General features: G+C 45.3%; 1 protein-coding gene across 1 annotated transcript; it reads left to right on the top strand.

Annotated features, from left to right (window-relative positions):
- LOC129640195 (uncharacterized) lies at window positions 1-19973 on the top strand. Its single transcript, XM_055565417.1, has 5 exons — window positions 1-1011; window positions 2888-2965; window positions 3093-3138; window positions 17324-17456; window positions 18872-19973. Exons 1-5 carry the CDS (start codon window positions 1-3, stop codon window positions 19971-19973), a joined length of 2370 nt encoding a protein of 789 aa, XP_055421392.1.
- Window positions 19974-22767: the final 2794 nt, after the last annotated feature.

Raw genomic sequence — 22767 nt, 5'->3', positions numbered from 1 at the left:
ATGCCTCGGAGGCACAAGAGCAAGTCCCATGCCCGCGGGAAACGCCACCAGGTCTGGGGGGACACTCAGGAGGCCCAGGCCAGTGCTGCTGAAGCCCCAAAGGAGGAGTACCCCTCCTCCCCATCTTCTGCCCCTCAAGGTTCTCTCCCGAGCTCCCCTCCTGCTGGCGATCACCAGCAGCTTCAGGGAGCCATGGTCCCTAGCTCTCCTGATGCAGGGCCTTCATGTGCAGGATCTGATGAAGGTGCCCAGGGCCCCGAGGAGGAAAGTGCAGGTGCCTCCCAGGAAGCCTCTGCCACTCAGAGCACTCGCAAAGATCCTCTGGCCAGGAAGGCCAGGATACTCGTGGAGTTCCTGCTGGAGAAGTACACCAAGAAGGAGCCCATCACGCAGAGCGCCCTGATGAAAATCGTCAGCAGGAAGTACAGGCAGCACTTCTCTGAGATCCTCAGTACAGCCCGTGAGCGCGTGGAGCTGGTCTTTGGCCTGGAGATGAAGGAAGTCGACCGTAGCAGGAACATCAGCAAGCTCAACCTCAGGGCAAACGATTGTTCGAGTGATGATGGGGGGCTGCCCAAGTCCGGTCTCCTCATGGTGCTCCTGGGGGTCATCTTCATGAATGGTAACCGTGCCACCGAGGAGGAGGTCTGGGAATTCCTCAGTATGTTGGGGATCTATGTTGGGAGGAGGCACTGGATCTTTGGGGAGCCCAGAAGGCTCATCACCAAAGATCTGGTGCAGAAGGAGTACCTGAACTACTGCCGGGTGCCCAGTAGTGATCCTCCATGCTACGAGTTCCTGTGGGGCCCCAGAGCTTGTGCTGAGACCAGTAAGATGAAGGTACTGGAGGTTCTAGCCAAGTTCCACGGTAGGGTCCCTAGTTCTTTCCCAGACCTATATGACGAGGCTCTGAGAGATAAGGCGGAGAGAGCAGGGCAGAGAGGTGTGGCCAGGGCTCCCACCATGGCTGAGGCCAGTGCCCCTTCCAGGGCCAAGTCCTGCAGCTCCTCCCACATCTAGAGAGGGGGGAAGGGCACTTTGTTCCCTTTGTGTTGGAAGAGAGCAGTCAAGCTGCTAAATAGTGCAAAGTAGTAGGGGTGGAGGGAACAAAACCCATATCTTGCAGTTTTAAATGGTAAGCGAGTTTAGGTCTAGTTTGTTTTAACAAAATATATATCTGTTTTCTTGTATTCATATGAGAAATACCTAATGAACGATGATTTAAATTAGAAAGGTAAAGAGGTGAAGGAGGTGTTTAGTATTTTCAAATGTTCTTACTTTTGATAAGGTTTATTGTGCTTCAGAATTCAAATGTATGAATCATATAAATCATAGTTTTCAGCTGTTTTAATGTTTTAAAAGTTTGGGTATTTATAAAACACACTGAAAATACTGAATATATTGTTCACAATGCAAACAAGATAACATGACATTAGAGGAGAATTTTTCTTGAAGAGTAGTCAAGCTTCTAAAGAGTGCATGGTAGTGGGGGTTACATCACATTTCTTTCAATCATATTTCTCTTTCTGTTTCACACAAGTAACTTCTACATATTATTTGTTTTGTTTTGTTTCTTTCAAATATTTTTACTTCTAAGAGGTTGTTTTTCCTCACAGTATTAATTTGGTAATGATAGTGCTGTTATATTCATTGCTGTTTTAAAGGTTCAGTTTTGGTAGATGTTAAAGAAATTAAGGAGCCATCTATGTGGTCTTTATGATCTGAAAGTAGGTAACATAGCACTGCAAGAGTGATTTTCATGCTAATCTGAAGGAAGACCACAGAAACTATTGAGAATCAAAAAGAAAATGGAGAAAAGAATAGAGTAAAAAGTCTTTAAGTTGTGGTTTACCTTATTTCTTTGAAACTTTCTTTTAGTAAAAATAAAGAATACTTTGACTTATTTAGCTCATTTAAGAATATTTGTTTCTTTTGTCTTAATTCACTGCATACTCTCTGCTCTCTCCTGGATTAAAAATAAACTCAGATGGGACAGTGGTATTTGAGGGGTTCATAGTAAGCATAACTTCCACTTATTACAAACCAATACTTAATCAGTATACCACTGCTTTATATGGGGAACATGCATTCCAGCATTCATGCAGGATCAGATTTAGCAGACTCCATTTATGGATGGATAACTTGCAAATTTCTCAAGTTCACAAACTGATGAAGTGACCTTCCTAGGACTAGTCCCCCGATCTGGATTAGTGCAGAGCCCACAATGTGCCACTTCTCTCAGCCTAAGCCAGACATCATGTCTTTTCATTCATTTTTCCTCTAAACACTCCAAAAAATGTGTCTGGTTGGATACACGGGGCCCTGTCCCAAGGAACTGTTTTCGAATAAAGTTTAAAAAATGCTGATAAATGAATGGTATGAAAGAAGACAAAACTACTCAGGGACAATGTGGTCATGAACACATGCAATGTTAGATACCCTGAAAAGATCAATATGCCCTCATTTATCCTTCCTGATTCTTGGGGACAAAAAGCCTTAGCTTAAGCGGTGTGTCCTCAGGTCAATGGATGGAAGCATCTCAGCCTCTGACAGTTATCAAGGGGAAGATTTTAGAACACTGGAGGTCCCACAAACTATATCCTGCTTCGTGCCTTGTGTGGTAATGGGGAGAGCAGTCTGTCTGAGGTGTGCCTTCTTTTCCTGCAGGGCAAGGGTGGAGGGGTTCTCAGGGAGTTGAGTGCTTTGGTCTTGGGGCAGCAGCTCCAATTCTGCCCAAGTAGAAAATCCTAAGAGGCTTTCATAGGATTTACGGTGAGGACACTGGGTGGTGATGAGTGGACCCCCCCATAGCAAGGGGGATGGCACGGAGGAACAGGGAAGGCTGGCCAGGGAGTAGCTCTCTCACCTCCCCTTCTGTTGTCTCAAGAAGGCGAAAGCTTTGGCCACAGGCCAGCTGATTCAGCCAGTAGAGAGGGTGGATTCACATATGCTACCGGAAGTCAAGGTAAGAAACCTGATCTAAGACTAGGGGACCACTGACTCCAGAAGAAAGTGGAGCCCTAGAATGTTCTCCTCCTCAGAAGGCCCCAGTAGCTTTGCACACATCTGGTTCATCCTGTCTTCCAATCCAGAACTTCAAAGAAAGTAACGCCTTTGTTCTGAGGAGCACAGCCTCAGGTGAGTGGAGGCTGCAGTCTGGGTCTGGTCAGGAGTGAGGATGAGGTCCCTGAACAAGGAGCAAGAGGACCACTCAGCCCAGAACAGGGGAGACTGTGGAGGCCTACCCCTGATGTCAGCCCTATGAGACCCAGGAGAAAGCTTTCTGGCTGAAGTGCTTCTCTTTCCGCTGGAGTGGTCTCAGGGAGGTGAGAGCCTTGGTCTACTGGGAGAAGCCTCACTTCAGTAAAGAGTGGAAACTAGTGACTCCACATGAGGATAAAGGGACTGCACCTATAACACAGCCCTGCTCCTCTACACCTCGCACTGGCAAATTTGGGAATGTGGGCATGATGCACCCCACACGAGGTGAGGCGCTGGGGCTCAGAGGTCAACCTCAGGAGGAATTCCAGGTCATGCCAAGAGTCAAGTAGAAGACCATGAGGACTAAAGGAACCACTCACACTATACCACTTTTATAGAATCCCTCCCCTAGGGTCAGCCATGAGTGACCACAAGTTGGCAGCCCTCACATCCTCCGAGGTGGTCTCAGGAAATTTAAGGCTGTAGCATGAGGGGACAGGTCTCGTTAGGAGATGGGAAGTCAGTGTGAGGACCTGGAGAGAGGACAGTAATAGTGAAGAGAGGGAGGAAATACAGGTCTTCCTTGGAGCCTGACTGAGGACAGGTACAGCCAGCCATCAGAAGGCCTCAATTTCCAGTCACAGCTTTCTGTCCTGAGACACCACAGGTAAATGTGGTACGTTAGGCAACCTCTGCTTTCTTATATTGAGTCTCAGAGAGTTGTGGGCCTTACTCTGAGCACATGTCCTCAGGTAAAGAGACAGGAGCTTCAAGACCTCCCAGCAGTTCCCAGAGGACACCTGGTAATTTCCCCAGAGGAGCTTCAGGTAACCCTTGATGTGGCAGGGAAGACAGTTTTTTCATATGTGGGTCAGCTACTCTGTGCAGACTGATTTCCCTGGGCCTTTGTCCTTCCAATCTTCCATGATAAAGGGAATTGAAGGAAGGCCCGAATCCAAGTGGCGTGCCCCTCCCCTCAAGTCCTTGCTAGAAATGTTTTCCTTTAATGTTTCTGCACATGTATGACTTCCCCTTCCACCTGTTGGGAAGAAAATTGCTCACTAAATTCCAGACAAGAGTCCAAGGTGGAGACCTTCATTTAGAAGGCTCCCACCATGAGAAACGACAGCTCTGGGCTGGGGGAGCATGCCTCCATACGACAGGGATAGAATAGCATAGCATACAGGTTGCTGTCCCAGGTGACCCTGTGGAAAAGAATCCACCTGCAATGCAGGAGATGAAGTTTTGATCCCTGTTCTGGAACATCTCCTGGAGGAGGAAGTGGCTACCCATTCCAGTATTCCTGCCTGGAGAATCCCATGGACAGAGAGCCTGGAGTGTTGCAGTTCATGGGGTTGCAAAGAGTCAGACATGAATGAAGGCTTAACAACAGACAAACAGACTGGTAGATCTAGAAGTCTAGGAGGGGAATAGAGGTAGAGAAACCTAGGAACCATTGGTAGACCATTGTAAGTTAACATTGTTCAAGAAAGGTATCAGAATGCAGTGGAAAAAGGCAGGTTTGTTTAAATTTATGTTTAAATATAAAGCCATAAATAATACATGAGAGTTCCCCAGGCCTTTAGGTAAAAGAGGAATGTCACGACCCTTCTATCCATTTGCAGAAGTTCTACAGTAATCCAAGTTTGACCTCATAAAGTCAGACAGTCTCCTGCTGCAAATGAATTGGGAGGGAGTGATGTAAGCCTGACCTCTACTCAAAGAAGGCAGTCTTTCCTAGTCCTCCACTTTCCATTGACTATAGAATGTATTCCACTTTATCCTCCAAGCAGAGCTCTGTCACCTGCCTGCTTGCATCTCTTACAAGCATCCTATATAAATTAATCTATTTCTTGCCTAACAATTTGCCTCTTGCTGAATTCCTTCTGTGCTGAGACACAAACAACCTGAGCTGCCCTAAGTCCAGCTACCAGGTGAGTGATTCTAATTAAAAGACCATGGTTCAAGTCCCAAACTGGATTTTTGAGGGTCAGAGTCCTGGCCATGTGGATTTGAGTCAAAACCTGATGTGATAGGTTTCAGCTAGAGGAGGTCTCCATGCCACCCCTTTGAAAATTTTATACTATGACCTGTTAAACTGGCTTATAGGACTAGAATGAAAGTCACGTTCTTCTGCATTTCTCTGCACCTAGACTCCCAATATCTTTGCCTTTGGGTGTCCAAATCTAGACACTGTATGCCATGAAAGCCTCCATTTGTGTTTATAAAATTCAAGCCGAGGGTGTCTACAGGATAGGGTGAAAATGGACAAAGAAAGAAAAGAAAAGATATTCAGCTAAAAATTTTCTGGCTACCTTCCAAAATATGGCTGCCCTGGTGCCTCAGATGGTAAAGAATCTACCTGAAATGGCAGGAGACCGAGGTTCGATCCCTGGATTGGGAAGTTCCCCTGGAGAAGGGAATGGCAACCCACTCCAGTACTCCTGCCCAGAAAATCCCATGGACAGGGATCCTGGAGGGCTACAATCCATGGGGCCACAATGAGTCAGACATGACTTAGAGACTGAATAACAACAGCAATCTCTTAACACTTCTTCCACTTTACCATTTCTTGCTGCAACTAGTGAAGCCCATGCGTCCGAGAGCCTGTGCTCCACAATAAGAGAAGCCACCACAATGAGAAGCCAGTGCTCCCCAATGAAGGGTAGCCCCTGCTCCTCAAAACTAGAGAACACACATGCAGCAATGAAGAGCCAGCACAACCAAAATTAAATACATAAATAATTTCTTTTTTTTATTTTTTTACCAATTATTTTTACTTTTATTTTATTTTATTTTTAAACTTTACAATATTGGAACACATGTATGCCTGTGGCGGATTCATTTTGATATTTGGCATAAATAATTTCTTAAAAAACAATACTCAGGGAAGCCACAACGGCCCCTGGGGCAAGAACTGAACCACATTCTGCCCAGCAAGATCACAGGTGAGGGATGCCACAGCCATGAATAGTCCATAAGGGAATTCAGTGACACCTGAAGCCCCTTATGAGCATTCATCATGTCCTTTTCAGATGGGTAACTGTCCATTGCTGAAGACTTGCCCTTAGGATTCCAGCGAGGTCTCTTTTGTCCAAGTCTTCCTTGCCTTTAGGAAAAACTCTGAACTTTGAAGGACTTGCCAGGTAGACTCTGCTGGCTTTGCAATGCTTAATTTGTCTACAAAAGCCCTTCCCCTTCTCCCGATGATACTAACCATCAGCCCGCCACTGAGGCCTGTTCACAGGATCTCTTTCTGGGCAAAAGAAGGAGCCTCTTGGACCGTAGACCTCTTCTTCACTATACTCAGCATTGAACACCACTGCTCCCACTCCCCATCACCAATGCTTTGCCCTCTAACCTGGGGCTCCAGAACTCCTTAAACTCTACCCACCTCAGGAAGTCATAGGGCCCACCAGGCTTCCATAAGAATCCGAGTTCCCCTCTCCATGCAGGATTTCAGTTGGATAAAACAAGATTAGGGAAAATTCTCAGATGACCCCCAAAAATATCTAGACAAGTTTAGATATCTATGACTTTTGAATTAACCCAGAAGGACATTTATATCATCCTTGCTCAGACACTCTCTCAGGCAGAAAGGACAACTATATACAGATTCTGCACTCAGCTGGGAGACAGCTATCACATGACAAACTCCCAACCATTTCCCATGGGAACGATGGCTGTTCCCTGCTCAGAATCTAATTGGGAGTATAATACTTGAGCCAGGTTAGCATCCAGGGATGCTTTGTCTTCCTCTTCCCCACCTGAACACTGTTGGTCAGAGCACACCCAGAGAGGCTCCCTGTTCTGGCCAATGACCACCACTAGGTTTCCAGCCAGGTCAGGACCAAGCAAGACAAAGTGCCAGCACGGGGCGTCACAGGTGCACCAAGACCTAAACGGTGACTAATGTAACAAAGGGTTCATGATGCCATGTTTATAAAAAAATAGCACTGTGGTTTCTGTTTTCCCTCCCACTCCATGGATTTTGCTTGGGTACTTATGGGTAACTGCCTGCACATTAGGAGAAAAGTTATATAACCTAAAGCTGTCCATCAACTTGTCAGTCAAATGACACAGGACACATATGACCCTACCACATGGCAGGACCGCTTCTGGTTTCCAGACAGCCTGCTTTCATTACAGCTTTCTCAGGACTGTAATTTTGCTCTGCTTCATAAAACTGCTACTTAAAACTGCTCTGTTTCTCTAATGAATTCTTTCTCTTTGCTAGGACAAAAACAGGAAATCAGCATTCCCCTGGTCAAGATATGGATCACATATTTATTACTGTTTATCAGGTTCCAGTTAAAGTTTTTATATTTTATAATGCAAATTTAGAAACTTTTGATTGCTGTGTGATCTAGAACAAAAAAACACAGCAATGGAAGAGGGATTTTCATGCAAATTTGAAGACACTCTGTGGTAAAATAACTTAGGTCAAGTAAAAAAGAAAAAAAAAAGTAAAGTTGGTAAGTTTTTGGTTTTGTTAAATTCTTTTAATACTCCTTTTTAGTAAAAGTATTTCCTGAGTTTATTCAACATTGTGTGAGAAATTAATTAGTAATAAAGTAGAAAACTTTATCATTGTCACTCGTATTTCCAACCACTAATTGAGTATCTACTCCTTGGAATCCTCCATGGCAGAACTGGGGATGGTAATAAAAAGAAGCCTGAGCCACTGTCCATAGAAGTTAAGTGTCTATAAGTTGCTGCCATATCAAGCAGATGGTGAGGTACCCTTTGAGACCTGAACATGTGACAAGTTGAAACAAGGGATGGGAAGGAGAGGAGGTTACAGATTAGAGCATTCAAAAGTAAATGCTTTGAGGCGATGAATGTGGGCACTTTGGAACACTGCAGTTCCCTTGAGGAGGTAATTTGAAGTTAGATGGGTTGCTAGGCTAAATGAGGCTGAGTGAATTGAGGGCGGGGGGTGACCCTGAAATGGGGGGTTTAAGTTGAGAACCTGAAGAACGAAATAGAAGATTACCCTTGATTTTTACTTTGAGACTGTGGGTAAAACAGAGAGAATCTCCACCTGAGACAGGAATAAAATGGGTTCTGTGCTCCTGCCCCAGTATAGGGAAACACAGTGCACAAACTGGGGATTTAACCCCACTGCCTCCAGGGTGTTTGCCAGAAAGAAGGGTGGTATTTCCTTGAACTGAGATAGCTAATACCCACTGTAACAGCAGTCTCCACACTGGGGTCAGAGGCCACTATGTTACAGAAATGTTCTACCACCTATTTTAAACATAATTTGGGGAACTTCAAATGAAGGCTACACTTTTGGTGCTGGTGAAATTAATGAAAACGGGGGGTGGTGGTATGGATGAAAAGGCAACTGGAAGGGAAGATCTTTGTCCTTGACACAAATTCTAGAAGTTCTGAGTAGCATCCAGACAGGGGAGATTCCTCTACATTCAAATGGCATATTTACAAATGGGGAAATTTTATTTAGTTTTACGAAGCAGAACTGTGTTCATTCTGAAAGTGCCACATATTTCTGATATCTCATGCAACTAAAAAAAAAAATTCACAAACTATGCTCTGTGGTCATTATCAGAGGAATAAATGTCATTCTTTGAAATCCATTATTTGCAAGAGCTTTATAAATATCACATATATTACAATAGTTCTACAAAATAGGGTTTAGAAGACTCACTTTGCAGATTATGAATTTGGTAATATTCTCAAGTTCACAACTTGTGACAGAGCTGGAAATAGACATTTGGTCTGCATCTGTCGAGAGGCCACACTGTTCCACTCCTCCCAGCCTGAGGCAGACCTAGTGTCCTCCAGTTCTCCTGTCCTCTCATTACTCCAAACTGTATTTCAGAGGCTACTGTTTCAAGACGGTGGTGTAGGAGGATGTCTGTTTGTCTCCTCCTGCACCATAACTGCAACTAGCTGTTGAACAACTATCAACAGGAGGACGCTGGAACACACCGAAAATGATACCCCACGTTCAAAGAAAAAGTGGAAGTCGCAACAACATAATAGGAGGGGTACAATCACAATGAATTCAAATCCCATACCCACTGAGTACGTAACTGGAGAACAAAAATACCAAAGAAGTTCTCCCACGATTGTGAAAGCTCTGCACCTCACATCAAGCAACCCAGCCTGCGGTTCTGACAAAGGGACTTGGAATTCCCTGGTCATCTGACCTTGAAGGGCAGTGAGATTTGATCATAGGACTGCCAGACAAGTAAGGGAAACTGACACACCACTCTTGGAGGGCACAAACAAAGTCTCACATGCACCAAGACACAGAGAAAAGGAGCATTACTCCACAGGAGTAATGTAATCCTACCTCCAAGTGTTCAACAGTCTCCTGTGGAGGCATGGGTCAGCTGGGGCTCACCACAGGGATGGGGGCACTGGCAGAAGCAGTCCTAGAGGTTCTCCTTGGCATAAGCCTTCTTACGGGTCATCATTAACTCTGCCACAGAGACCACAGACCCATAATTAAAAAAGAGACAAGCACTCTAATGTTCACTGCAGGACTGTTTACAACAACCAGCACATGGAAGAAATGTAGATGTACATCAACAGATGCAAATATAAAGAAACTGTGGAAGGTATATGCGATGGAATATTATTCTTGTTATTTTGTCGCTAAGTTGTATGTGATTCTTAGACCCCAAGGACTGTAGCTCACCAGAATCCTCTGTCCTTGGGATTTCCCAGGTAAAAATACTGGGGTGTGTTGCCATTTCCTTCTTCAGGGAATCTTCCTGACCCAGAAATTGAAATCATGGTTCCTGCATTGGCAGGCGGATTATTTACCATTGACCCACCAGGGTAACCCAGTGGAATATTACTCACTCATAAAAATGAACAAAATTGTGTCATTGTTTGAGAGGTGGATGGACCTAGAGAGTGTTATACAGAGATGGAAGTCAGAAAGGGAAAAACAAAGATTGAAAATTAACGTATATATGTGGGATCGAGAAGAATGGCACAGGTGACCCTATTTGCAAAGCAGAAATAAAGACAGTGATATAGAGAACTAATGTATGGTACCAAGGGGGAAAGGGTTAGGGTGGGAAGAATTAGAATATTGGGATTGACAGATACACACTATTGATACTATGTATAAAATAGACAACTCTTGGGAATGTACTGTATAGCACAGGGAACTCTCCTTAATTCACTGGGATGTCCTCAATGCTAGGGAAATCCAAGGTGAGAGGATATATGTATATGTATGTCTGATTATTTTTAGCATGGAATAGAAGCTAACATAACATTGTAAAGCAACATACTGCAAGAAATATTTGTTGCCATTGACTCTAAACAGTGAGTGTAAATGTACTTTTATTTAAACATTCCTTGATGTTCCAAAGAACAATGCAAAGTAAATCAGATTTTTCCTTCATAGGCTGTTATTTCACACAGTGTTTTTATATGTTAACATGTATCTTTCAAAATGTACATGCCATACAAAGGAAACTAAGATTAATAACTTTTTAAATTTCTCTTCTTTACTGTAATTGTTTTTACTTTCCTAGTTAGTATGGGGGAGCAAAACATGCCATCTCAAAATGTCTCTTTTGATACACAGATTATTCTAACTGAAAACAATCAAGGCCAAAAGACTCAGAAAGGAACTTGACCTCTGGCCTAACTGCCTGAAAGAACTTAGGCAAAGGTCCTGTTCCCTGAAGAGAACTATGACCAGAGATAGCTGCCAAGATTATGGGCAAGGTGTGGTGGCGAAATCTTGGCAGGGCCTAGAGATGAGAGTCCACTCTGTGGCCCGGGGTCTCTGTCTGGCACAGAAAACATTCGTTTACCAACATTCCCTTTCCCATCTCCATGTGAACTGTCTTCCTACCCTTTCAAGTCCCAAAGAACTACCATTAAAATTTTCTTTTCTCTTTGGCTCTGGGCTTTGGCCATGTTGATGAGCTATTCAGTTTTCCTGGGTCTCTCTCATGTCTGTGTATTATTATACTTTTATTTTATCCTATTAATCTGTCTCACATCAGTTTAATTCTTCGACCACCCACAAAAACCTAGAAGGGCAGAGGGAAGTATCATCTTCCTCCATATTAGCTTCATCTCACATATTTCTCTCTGTGTTCAAAATCTTAATGAGGTATTCAATAACAAACTAATGGCTACGAATGTCATTAAGGATTTTACTCATATTGATATAATTACATATTTCTTTATGCTTTTCTAATTTTATTTACTGAGCATTACCCACCCAATAGAGCAAGAGCCAGGTTTCCTCATAGCCAGTCCCTCCCATCAGCAAGCTTCCACAAGCCTCTTAAACTCATTCTTCAGAGGGCAGACAGAAGAACTCCAATGCCCTATTCTCTAGAACGAAAACTACAATCACACTAAGCTAACCTAAATGATCACGTGCATCACACCTCTGGGTAACTCAAAAGCTACAGGCCAGGCTTTGTAGGGCCACCCAAGGTGGATGGGTCATGGTGGAGAGTTCTAACAAAATGCGGTCCACTGGAGAGGAGAATAGCAAACCACTTCAGTCTCCTTGCCTCGAGAACCCCATGAACATCATGAAAAGGCAAAAAGATATGATACCAGAAGATCATACCAGGGGGAGATACCTGAGCCCCTCAGGTCAGTAGGTGTCTAATATGCTACTGGGGAAGTACCCAGAAATAGCTCCAGAAAGAATGAAGAGACTTGCCCAAAGTCAAAACGACACTTCGTTGTGGATGTGTCTGCTGGTAAACGTAAAGTCCGATGCTGTAAAGAACAGTAATACATAGGAACCTTGAATGTTAGGTCCATGAATCAATGGAAATTGGTCAAGCAGGAGATGGCAAGAGGGACCGTCAACATTTTAGAAATCAGACAACTAACATGGACAGGAATGGGTGAATTTAATTGAGATTACCATTGTATCTGTGGGCAAAAATCCATTAGAAGAAATGGACCAGTCTCATAGTCAAAAAAACAGTGCGAACTGCAGGTACTGGGTGCAGTGTCCACAAGGACAGAATGATCTTGGTTCATTTCCAGGGCAAAGCATTTAGCATCACAGTAATCCAAGTCTATGCGCCAACCACTGATGCCAAAGAAGCTAGAGTCCAGTGGTGCTATGAAGATGTACATCACAGCCTAGAACCAACATCCCCCAAAAATGTCCTTTTCATAATAGGGGACTGGAATGGAATAGTAGGAAGTAAAGAAATAACTTGCAGCTGAAGATGGAAAAGCTCTACATAGTCTGCATAAATATGACCCGGAGCTCACTCTGGCTCAGATCATAAGCCCCTTACTGCAAAATACAGACTTACGTTGAAGAAAGTAGAGAAAATCACTAGGCCATTCATATATGACCTAAATCAAGTTCCTTATGGTTATACAGTGGAGGTGAGGAATAGTTTCAAGGGATATGATCTGGTAGGAGGACTGCCTGAAAAACTAAAGATGAAGGTTCAGAACAAGGTATAGGAGGTAGTAACCAAAACCATCCACAAGAAAAAGAAATGAAAAAGGCTAAATGGTCATCTGAGGAGGCCTTACAAATACCTGAGAACAAAGGGAAGCAAAAGGCAAAGGAAAGGTGTACCAATCTGAATGCAGATTTCCAAAGAACAGCAAGGGGTAATAAGAAAGCATTTTCAAGTGAACAATGCAAAGAAATAGAGAGGAAAAATAGAATGGGAAAGACTAGAGTTCTTTTCATGAAAATTAGAGATACCACAGGAACATTTCATGCAAAGATGGGCACAATAAAGGACAGAAACTATAGGGACAGAACAGAAGCAAAAGATTTTAAGAAGAGGTGGCAAGGATATACAGAAGAACTGTTCAACAAAGGTCTTTATGATCCAGATAACAGTGATGTTGTGATTACTCACTTAGAGCCAGACATCGAGGAGTGTGAAGTCAAGTGGGCCTTAGGAAGCATTCCCAAGAACAAAGCTAGTGGAGGTGATGGAATTTCAGCTGAGCTATTTCAAACCCTAAATGATGATGTTGTTAAAGTACTGTACTCAATATGCCAGCAAATTTTGACCACTCAGCAGAGGACACAGGACTGGAAAAGGTAAGCTTTCATTCCAATCCCAAAAAGTGCAATGCCAACGAATGTTCAAAGTATCATATAATTGCGCTCATTTCACATGCAAGCAAGGGATGCTCAAAATCCTTCAAGCTATGCTGCAAAAGTATCTGATAAGAGAACATCAATACATACAAGCTGGATTCAGGAAAGGCAGAGGACTCAGATATCACATTGGTAATCTCCATTGGGTCATAGGCAAAGCAAGAGAACTCCAGAAAAACTTCTACTTGTTTGATTATGTAAAAGCCTTTGCCTGTGTGTATCACAGGAAACTGCAGAATTATTAAAGAGATGGGAATACCAGAGCACCTTACCTGCCTTCTGAAAAACTGGTATACAGGTCAAGAAGCAACAGTTAGAAGTGGACAAGGAACTACAGACAGGTTCAAAATTGGGACATGGGTACATTAAGGCTGCATATTGTCACCCTGATTATTTAAGTTATATGCACAGTACATCATGAAAATTCCCGGATGGATGAACACAAGCTGGAATCAAATTGCTGGCAGAAATATCAATACCTTCAGATATGCATATGATACCACCCTTATGGCAGAAAGTGAAGTGGAACTAAAGAGACTCTTAATGAGAGTGAAAGAAAAGAATGAAAAAGCTGGCTTAAAACTCAACATTTAAGAAACTAAGATCATGGCATCTGGTCCCAACACTTCATGGCAAACAGATGAGGAAAAAGTAGAAACAATGGAAGATTTAATTTTCTTCTCCAAAATCACTGTGGATGGTGGATGCAGCCACAACGATGGTGGTGGTGGTTTAGTGACTAAGTCCTGTCTGACTTTTGTGACCCCATGGGCTGTAGCCTCCCAACCTCCTCTGTCCATGAGATTCTCTAGGCATGAATACTGAAGTGGGTTGCCATTTCCTTCTCCAGGGGATCTACCTGACCCAGGAATTGACACCACATCTCCTGCACTGCAGGCAGATTCTTTACCAACTGAGCTACGAGGGAAGCCCCAAATTAAAAGATGCCATGAAATTAAAAGACGCTGTTTCCTTGCAAGAGAAACTATGACAAATGTAGATCACATAACAGAAAGCAGAGACACCACATTAGTAAAAGAGGTGTGTCTAGTCAAAGCTATGATTTTCCCAGGGATCATGTGTGGATGTGAGTGCTGGACCGTAAAGAAGGCTGAGAGCTGAAAAATCGATGCTGTTGAATTGTGGTGCTGGAGAAGACTCTTGAGAGTCCTCTGGACAGAAAGGGGACCAAACCAGTCATTTCTGAAGGGAATCAATGCTGAATATTCATGGGAATATCTGATGCTGAAGTTGAAGCTCCAAACTTTTGGCCACCTGATGGGAAGAGCTGACTCATTGGTCAAGACCCTGATGTTGGTAAAGACTGAATGGAAAAAGAAAAGGAGGCAGCAGAGGATGAGATGGTTGCTTGGCATCACTGACTGGATGGACATGAGTCTGAGCCAACTCCAAGAGTTTGTGAAGAATAGGGAGCCTGGCGTGCTACGGATCATGGGGTCACAGTCAGAGATGACTGAGCAACTGAACAAAAGCAACAACACGGAACTGCAAAACAACAAAAGTAAAATATATTGTAAGCAATGGACAATAGGTAATAACACCATGTTGACATTAGCTGCTCAGTTTTAACAAATGAACTTGTGTCAGTTGAACCAATCCAAGATGTTAATAAGAGAAGATGCTAAGTGGAGGAAGAGACTGGCTCTATAGGAACTCTGTACACTATCTGCTAAATTTTCTGTAATCCTAAATCTGTTCTTTAGAAAAATACAGAGGCTCACAAGACAAGATGTTCACCACTCATTATGAAAGAAATGCAAACCAAAGCTACAATGATGCATCATCTCACACTTGCCAGAAAGGCTATCATAAAAAAATCTAGAAACAATCAGTGCTAAAGTGGCATGGAGAAAAGAGAACCCTCTTGCACTTTGAAGGGGAATGTAAATTGATATAGCCACTATGGAGAACAGTATGGAGAGTCCTTTAAAAACTAGAAATAAAACTACCCAATGACTCAGCAATCCCACTACTGGGCATACACACTGAGAAAGCCATGCGTGAAAAGATTCACGGACTGCACTGTTTATTGCAGCACTATTTACAATAGCTAGGACATGGAAGCAACCACCTGAACTTCCACTGACAGATGAATAGATACAGAAGTTGTGGTAGATATATACAATGGAATATTACTCAACCATAAAAGTAACAAACAAGTCAGTGGCAGTGAGGTGGATGCCCCTAGAGTCTGTTTCACGGAGTGAAGTAAGTCAGAAAGAGAACAAAAAGTATTGTGTATTAACACATTTATATGAAATCTAGAAAATGGCACTGATGAATCTATTTGCAGGGTAGGAATAGAGACACATGTAGAGAAAAGACGTGGACACAGCAAGGGATGGAGAGAGAGGGACAAACTGAGAGTGGCTATGACATATATGCACTACCATGTGTATAAGAGAGAGCTAGTGGGGAGGTGCTCTACAACAGAGGGAGCTCAGACTGCTGTTCCATGACAACCTGGAGGACTGAGATGGGGGTGGCCTGAGGGATGCTCATGGCGGGGGATATAAGTATACTTAGAGCTGCTTCATACTGTTGTACAACAGAAACTAACACACTATAAAGCAATTCTCCTCCAATTAAAATTTTTCATAAACGCTCTACTGATTTAAAATGTAGAAACAATCTGGACAAGAACACATAGCCAGTACAGAGTTATATACAACAATGCCAAATGAATAAGAGACAGGAACAATGAAGAACAAAAGATAACGTAGGAATTTATCCTCGAATTAAAAATATTAGGAAACATGCACAGAAAGTATTCAAACATATAAATAACTTCAGCCATCTCATATAAAATAGATCACCATAGCAAAACCAAGAGTCTGGCCTGGAAGAATCAACAGTTACTTAGATCATGTAATAGAAAATCCATCACAAATAAAAGCAACCATACCAAAAAAATGTACCTACAAAGAAACCTCAGAACAATGTATAGAATCCACATAGAGGCAATGAGAAGAATTTCCTGACAGCCTTAGGACAAAGAAGCCTCAAACAGAATAGTATGTTATGTGTATTCATGAGGAGCACCTATTGTAAGACTGTCCATGTTCCTTAACTCCTTTACAGATCTACTCCAGTCAGACCAGCTGAGACCACAATCAAACATGGGCTGCTGTTTCCTGTACCTAGAATAAACCATGGAAAACTTATACAAGGAATAAAGACAACTATTAACAGAAGCAAAAGCACAAAACTACATAATCCCCGAGGCAAAATAAGTCTCTAATGAACTTGACCCTATGAGTGTCAAGGTGAGGGAGTCCTAAGAGACTGACAAGGGGTGTGCAGCCTACAAGGGAAGAAGACAACATGATCAGCTGGAAAAGGCTTAAAATTGCAGCCCTTGATTCTTCCACTGTGCCCTGGGGCCATGAATCGCTACAGCCTCACTGAAGGAATCTGAGGTAGCATCTCAGAGTTCCCATTCCAAGACCATGGGGAACAAATTTGAGTTGGATGTGGCAGCATGGCCCAGAGGTCATGAAATAACCAGCACAAACTTTGTTAGTGGATGACAACTGGCCCTTTAAAGTGATCACCTTAATAGACTATCATGCAGGGACTAAAAGAGAAAACTTAGTACCCCAAAAATTGAACCAAAGGACAGAAATTCACCTCAGAACTTTCCAGCAAAGCCCCTGCAGTCGACTAAGAGCCCATAGTGAGAACTGTCAGGCTAAGGAGCCCCTTCACTTACTCTGCTGGGATGGTGTGGGGCATGGTTAGGGACAGGGGTGGATTCATTCCAGAAAGGGAAGGATTTCCAGGCCCTGCCAGCAGTCAATATGAAGATCCTGAGTGAGATGTGAGGGGTTCCACACCACAGAAGACAGTCTCCCATCCTTCACTTTCAGCTCGTCTTACCTGCTTCAGCCATTTCCATGAAGCCTCAGGCAGAAGGGTCCAGAGGAGATGTACATGCACTTCTCACCAGGAGTCTGGGGATTTGATGTCTTCCATGTGAGGCTTTGTCCTCAGGTCAGCAGATGGGCCTTAGCCCAGCACCTACAGCGGTCAAGGGAAGACACAAAGACCAGAGAGCATCACTCAGCACAGAAGAAGGGGCCCCAGAGAGCACTCACTGTCAGTCTCCAGAGCTCCACGAAGGCTTGTAGGCTCGGGCTCCTAAATACTCTCTGCCGGGGTTGCTGACAGAAGTGAGAGGCAAGGAGTGAGGCCAGTTGACTGAGCTCATCACAGTGACGTCCCAGGACCTCCTAAGAGTCAAGGAAAACTCCCATGCCAGTGCTGCAGCAAACTCCCCTGGAACCCCACCCACCCAGGCCCTGCCCCTGGTGTCCTCCTGGAGCCCAGATGCGCATGACAGGAAGTGACATATTCCTAAACACGTTGGAGTGCGACGCAGTCTTTGAGAGTGCCGTTATCTTTGAGAGCTACTGTGGATGGTGACCAGACAGAGGAGTCCCAAGTTTCATCAGTTGTCAAAGTTGGAGGTGATGTGAGTTACTAGTGTGGGGACACATCTCCACACCCCCAACCCCTTTTCCGACCAAAAAGAGGGGACCGCACAACCTCAGGACACCCTGCCCCTGCTCTCAGACCAGAGGATCCAGTCTAGTTCTTAGGCCCCAAGACCATTCGCTAGCCCCTAGTGGGTGTCAGGGAAGAATGCCTCAGTCAGGCTCTGCTGGACTCTTGCTCTGCTCAATAGAGTGAGAGCCACGAGCCCTGTGGAGTGAAGGTGGGACATTCGGGGGGACTGAGGGCCTCCACGCCCCAGAACGGTGGCTACACATAACACCCCACCCACTGTGACTCTAACGCGGACCATCCGGGCAGCACCCGGGCAGCTCTAAGGAATGAGGGGCTCCCTTACTGTGATTGAGGACACGGGACACAGCGAGGAGGGGACCACGGTCCGAGGAGCTGGCAGCCAGTCAGCAGAGGGGGGATGTCAGGGCTTGGGAGGAGTCAGGGTGACGACCATCCTTTCCATCACATGGACCACTCAGGACCCTCCCCTGTGCTCAGCATTTCCTCCCGGCCAAACAGAGGGAAGGGGGGCTGCGGCCTGAGTGGGGAAGTTAGAGAGTGATTGTAAAGGTGCAGCCACCAGACAGCAGAAGGGCAGATCCCGGGACCCTTTGGTGGAGGGCTGAGCACTCCCTCCTCTCTTCCTCTGGGGTGACAAGAAAGGAGGCAGTGTCAACTTCAGAGCAGGAGAGGAAACAGGGTGTGTGCGGAGTGGCGGGGCTGGGGTTCGGATATGGGGGAGTCTTGTCCCAATTTTCATCCTGATTCTAAATGTGAACTGAGAGAACCTGCCTCCCCTGCCAGCCCCAACAGGCCCCCCTCTAACACCCAGGCAGGCCTGTCTGGCTGTGCCCCAGTGCTCACTCTCATATCCTCCTCAGGGGTCTTAGGGGATAGGCTCACCAGGAGAACGGGAGCCCTGTGGGTCCTAGAGCACTGGCCTGAAAGACCCCTCAGAGGCAGCCTTGGTTCAAGCTGGGGAGGACGTTCCCGGGTGAAGGTGCTCACGGAATCTTCTTGTCCTTACTCTAGGTGCCCTTGGTGCCGGCCTTCCTGCCTGCACACCAACCTGCAGTCCGAGACCTGTGTCGTCATGCCTCGGGGGCACAACAATAAGTACCATGCCCGTGTGAAACGCCACCAGGTCTGGAGGTACACTCAGTGTCCCCAGGAGGCCCAGACCAGTGCTGCTGCAGCCGCAGAAGAGGAGGGCCCCTCCTCCCCCTCTTCTGGCCCTCAGGGTTCTCCCCCGAGCTCCCCTGCTGCTGGCGAAAGCCAGAAGCTTCAGGGAGCCTTGGCCACTAGCTCTCCTGATGCAGGGGCTTCCTGCGCAGGATCTGATGAAGGAGCCCAGGGCCCAGATCAAGAAAGTACAGGTGCCTCCCAGGCAGCCCTGGCCACTCAAAGCATTCGCAATGATCCTCTGACCAGGAAGGCCAGCATGCTGGTGGAGTTCCAGCTGGAGAAGTATGGCAAGAAGGAGCCCATCATGCAGAACACCCTGCGGACAGTCATCAACAGGAAGTACAGGCAGCACTTCCCTGAGATCCTCAGGAGAGCCTCTGAGCGCATGGAGCTGGTGTTTGGCCTGGAGCTGAAGGAAGTCGACCACAGCAGGAACATCTATGTCCTCATCAGCAAGCTCAGCCTTGGGGGTGACGAAGGTCCGAGTGATGAGAAGGGGCTGCCCAAGTACGGTCTCCTCATGGCGCTCCTGGGGTTCATCTTCATGAAGGGGAACCGGGCCACCGAGGAGGAGGTCTGGGAATTCCTCACTGTGTTGGGGATCTATGCTGGGAGGAAGCACCTGATCTTTGGGGAGCCCAGAAGGCTCATCACCAAAGAGCTGGTGCAGAAGAAGTACCTGAAGTACCTCCAGGTGCCCAATAGTCATCCTCCGCACTATGAGTTCCTGTGGGGCCCAAGAGCTTGTGCTGAGACCAGTAAGATGAAAGTGCTAGAGTTTCTGGCCAAGATCCATGATACGGTCCCTAGTTCCTTCCGAGACCTCTATGATGAGGCTCTGAGAGATCAGGTGGAGAGAGCAGGGCTGAGAGTTGCGATGCAGGATCCAGCTATGGCTGAGGCCAGTGCCCCTTCAAGGGCCAAGTCCTGCAGCTCCTCCCACATCTAAGGAGGGAGGCCAGGGCACTTTGTTCCCTTTGTGTTGGAACAGAGCAATCATGCTCCTAACTAGTGCAGAGTAGTAGGGGTGGAAGGAACAATACCTATGTGTTCCTACAGTTTTAAGTAGTAAGGGAGTTTACCTGCAGTTCATTTTAACAAAATATGTATCTTTTCCCCTTTCTCCATAGGAGAAATATCTAGTGAAAGATGATTTAAAGTAGATAGGTAAAGAGATGAGGGAGGTGTTAAGTATTTTGTAATGTTACTACTTTTGATAAGGTTCATTGTGCTTCAGAATACAAATGTATGGATCATATAAATCATAGTTCTTTGCTGTTTTAAAGTTTTGAAAGCCACAGTCTGGGTATTTGTAAAACACATTGGAAGTACTGAACAGATTGTTCACAATCCAAACAAGGTAACATGACTTTGGAACAGAATTTTCTTGAAGAGTAGTCAAGCTTCTAAAGAGTGAAAGGTAGTAGGGGTGAAGCAAACCAAGTTTAGATCTCATTACTGTTTTACATGACTAACTTCTACACAGTATTTATTTCCTTTTCTCCAAATGTTTTAACTTCTAAGTTTGTTATTGTTCAGAATATTAGTTTGGTGATGATATTGCTGTTACATTTATTGCTGTTTTAAGAGTTTTAAAGTTACAGTTTCGGTAGATGTAAAAGAGATTCACAAACCATCTTTATTGTCTCCATGATCTGGAAGTAGGTAACAGGGCACTGAAGAAGAGATTTTCATGGTAATGCAAAAGACGACCACAGAAAATACCGAGAAACAAAAAGAAGTGGAGGAAAAACGTCTTTAAGTTGTTGTTTGCCTTATTTCTTTTAAACTTTCTATTAGTAAAAATAAAAAATACTTTGACTTATTTAGCTAATTTAAGAATATTTGTTTCTTTTGTCCTAATTCACTGCATATTCTCTGCTATCTTCACAGATTAAAAATAAACTCAGATGGGTAGGTGGTATTTCAGGGGTTTATAATAATCATAACTTGCAGTTATTACAGACCAATACTTATTAAAAATATGCCACTGTTTTATATGTATTACATGCATTCCAGCATTCATGCGGGATAGGATTTACCCTAAGCCTATGCTACTGGAAGTTAAGGTAAGAAACCTGAGCTATGACTGAGGACCACTGACTCCAGAAGAGTGGAGCCCTATAATGTTCTGCTCCTCAGAAGACCCCAATAGCTTTGCACACATCTGGCACATCCTGTCTTCCAATCCAGAACTTCCAAGAAAGTAATGCCTTTGTTCTGAGGAACACAGCCTCGGATGAGTGGAGGGTGCAGTCTGAGTCCAGTCAGGAGTTAGGATGAGGTCCCTGAACGAAGGGCTAGAGGACTACTTAGCCCAGAACAGAGGAGACTTTGGAGACCCACCCCTGATGTCAGCCATACATGGTCCAGGACAAAGCTTTCTGGCTGAAGTGCCCCTTTCCACTGGGAGTGGTGTCAGGGTGGTGAGAGCCTTGGTCTACTGGGAGAAGCCTCACTCAGTACAGAATAGAAAACTAGTGACTCCAAATGAGGATATAGGGACTGCACCTAGAACACAGCCCTACCACTTGACACCTCCCACTGGCAAATTTGGGAATGCCCAGCATGATGCACCCCACACATTTAGACCATCTCAGGAGGTGAGGAACTTGTGCTCAGGGGGCAGCCTCAGGAGAAATTCCAGGTCAGGCCAAGAGTCAAGCAGAGGACCATGAGGACTAAGGGACCCACTCACATTATAAAAGTGGCGACACCACAGAATCCCTCCCCTAGGGTCAGCCAAGAGTGACCACAGGCAGGCATGCCCACGAGGGAGCCTTCACATCCTCTGAGGTGGTCTCAGGGAATTCAAGGCTGTAGCATGAGAAGACAGGCCTCCCTAGGCCATGGGAAATCAGTGCGAGGACCTGGAGAGAGCACCGAGGGGAACCCCAACCCAAAGGAGAAAGGGACACACAGCCCCAGCACCGTTTCAGCTCTGGGAGCCCCAGGCAGAGGTAGTCAGATGTGTCACCCACTTGCTTCCAGCTTGGGGGACTCTGGTCGATATGGGGAAGAGGCCCAGACCCTGAGAGAGACAGTACTCTCGAGGTCACTGTCCCCAGGGCAAGGGAGGCCAGAGCATCCTGCCCTCTGCTGTTAGTTCTCAGAAGCTCCCCAAAACACCTGTGGGTAAACATGGCCTACTCGGACTTCTACACCTGGGGACTGAGGGTGCTATGGGCTTACGTATAGGGTTGGCTGACACGGCATAGGGGAAATTTCCCGGTGGTCTAGTCATTAGGGAGAGGACCAGAGGATTCAGGGGAACATGAAAACCATAACAATGGGGCAACCACAGTCTGTCCCTGCTGTCAGTTCTGACAGACACTTGGATAGATGTCAGGCTGAGCGGAGACAACTGTCAATCCCCCTCAGGGTGACAGAAAAGTGAGGACAGTAATAGTGAAGACAGGGAGGATATATAGGTCTTCCCAGGAGCCAAGCGAGGAGCCTGAGTGAGAACTGGTGGAGCCAGCCATCAGTTCAGTTCAGTTACTCAGTTGTGCCTGTCTCTTTGTGACCCCATGGACTGCAGCATGTCAGGCTTCCCTGTCCATCACCCACTCACTCCTGGACCTTCTCAAAATCACATCCATTTAGTCAGTAATGCCATCCAAACATCTCATTCTCTGTTGGCCCCATCTTGTCCTGCCTTCTATATTTCCCACCATCAGGGTCTTTTCCACTGAGTCAGTTCTTCGCATCAGGTGGCCAAAGTATTGGAGTTTCAGCTTCAG

This window comes from Bubalus kerabau, chromosome X (genome assembly GCF_029407905.1).
Source record: "Bubalus kerabau isolate K-KA32 ecotype Philippines breed swamp buffalo chromosome X, PCC_UOA_SB_1v2, whole genome shotgun sequence".
NCBI classification, from domain to species: Eukaryota; Metazoa; Chordata; class Mammalia; order Artiodactyla; family Bovidae; genus Bubalus; species Bubalus kerabau.
The sequence above is the reverse complement of the archived record's forward strand: the minus strand, read 5'-3'. Positions and strand labels throughout refer to the sequence as shown.

Excerpts from the sequence above, each read along its gene's own strand:
- LOC129640195 (XM_055565417.1), top strand. The coding sequence starts at position 1 with ATGCCTCGGAGGCACAAGAGCAAGTCCCATGCCCGCGGGAAACGCCAC. Across the intron at positions 3,139-17,323 it reads TCTGAGGAGCACAGCCTCAG|GTCAGCAGATGGGCCTTAGC; the intron begins GTGAGTGGAGGC and ends CTTTGTCCTCAG. Across the intron at positions 17,457-18,871 it reads CCAGAGCTCCACGAAGGCTT|GTGCCCTTGGTGCCGGCCTT; the intron begins GTAGGCTCGGGC and ends TCCTTACTCTAG.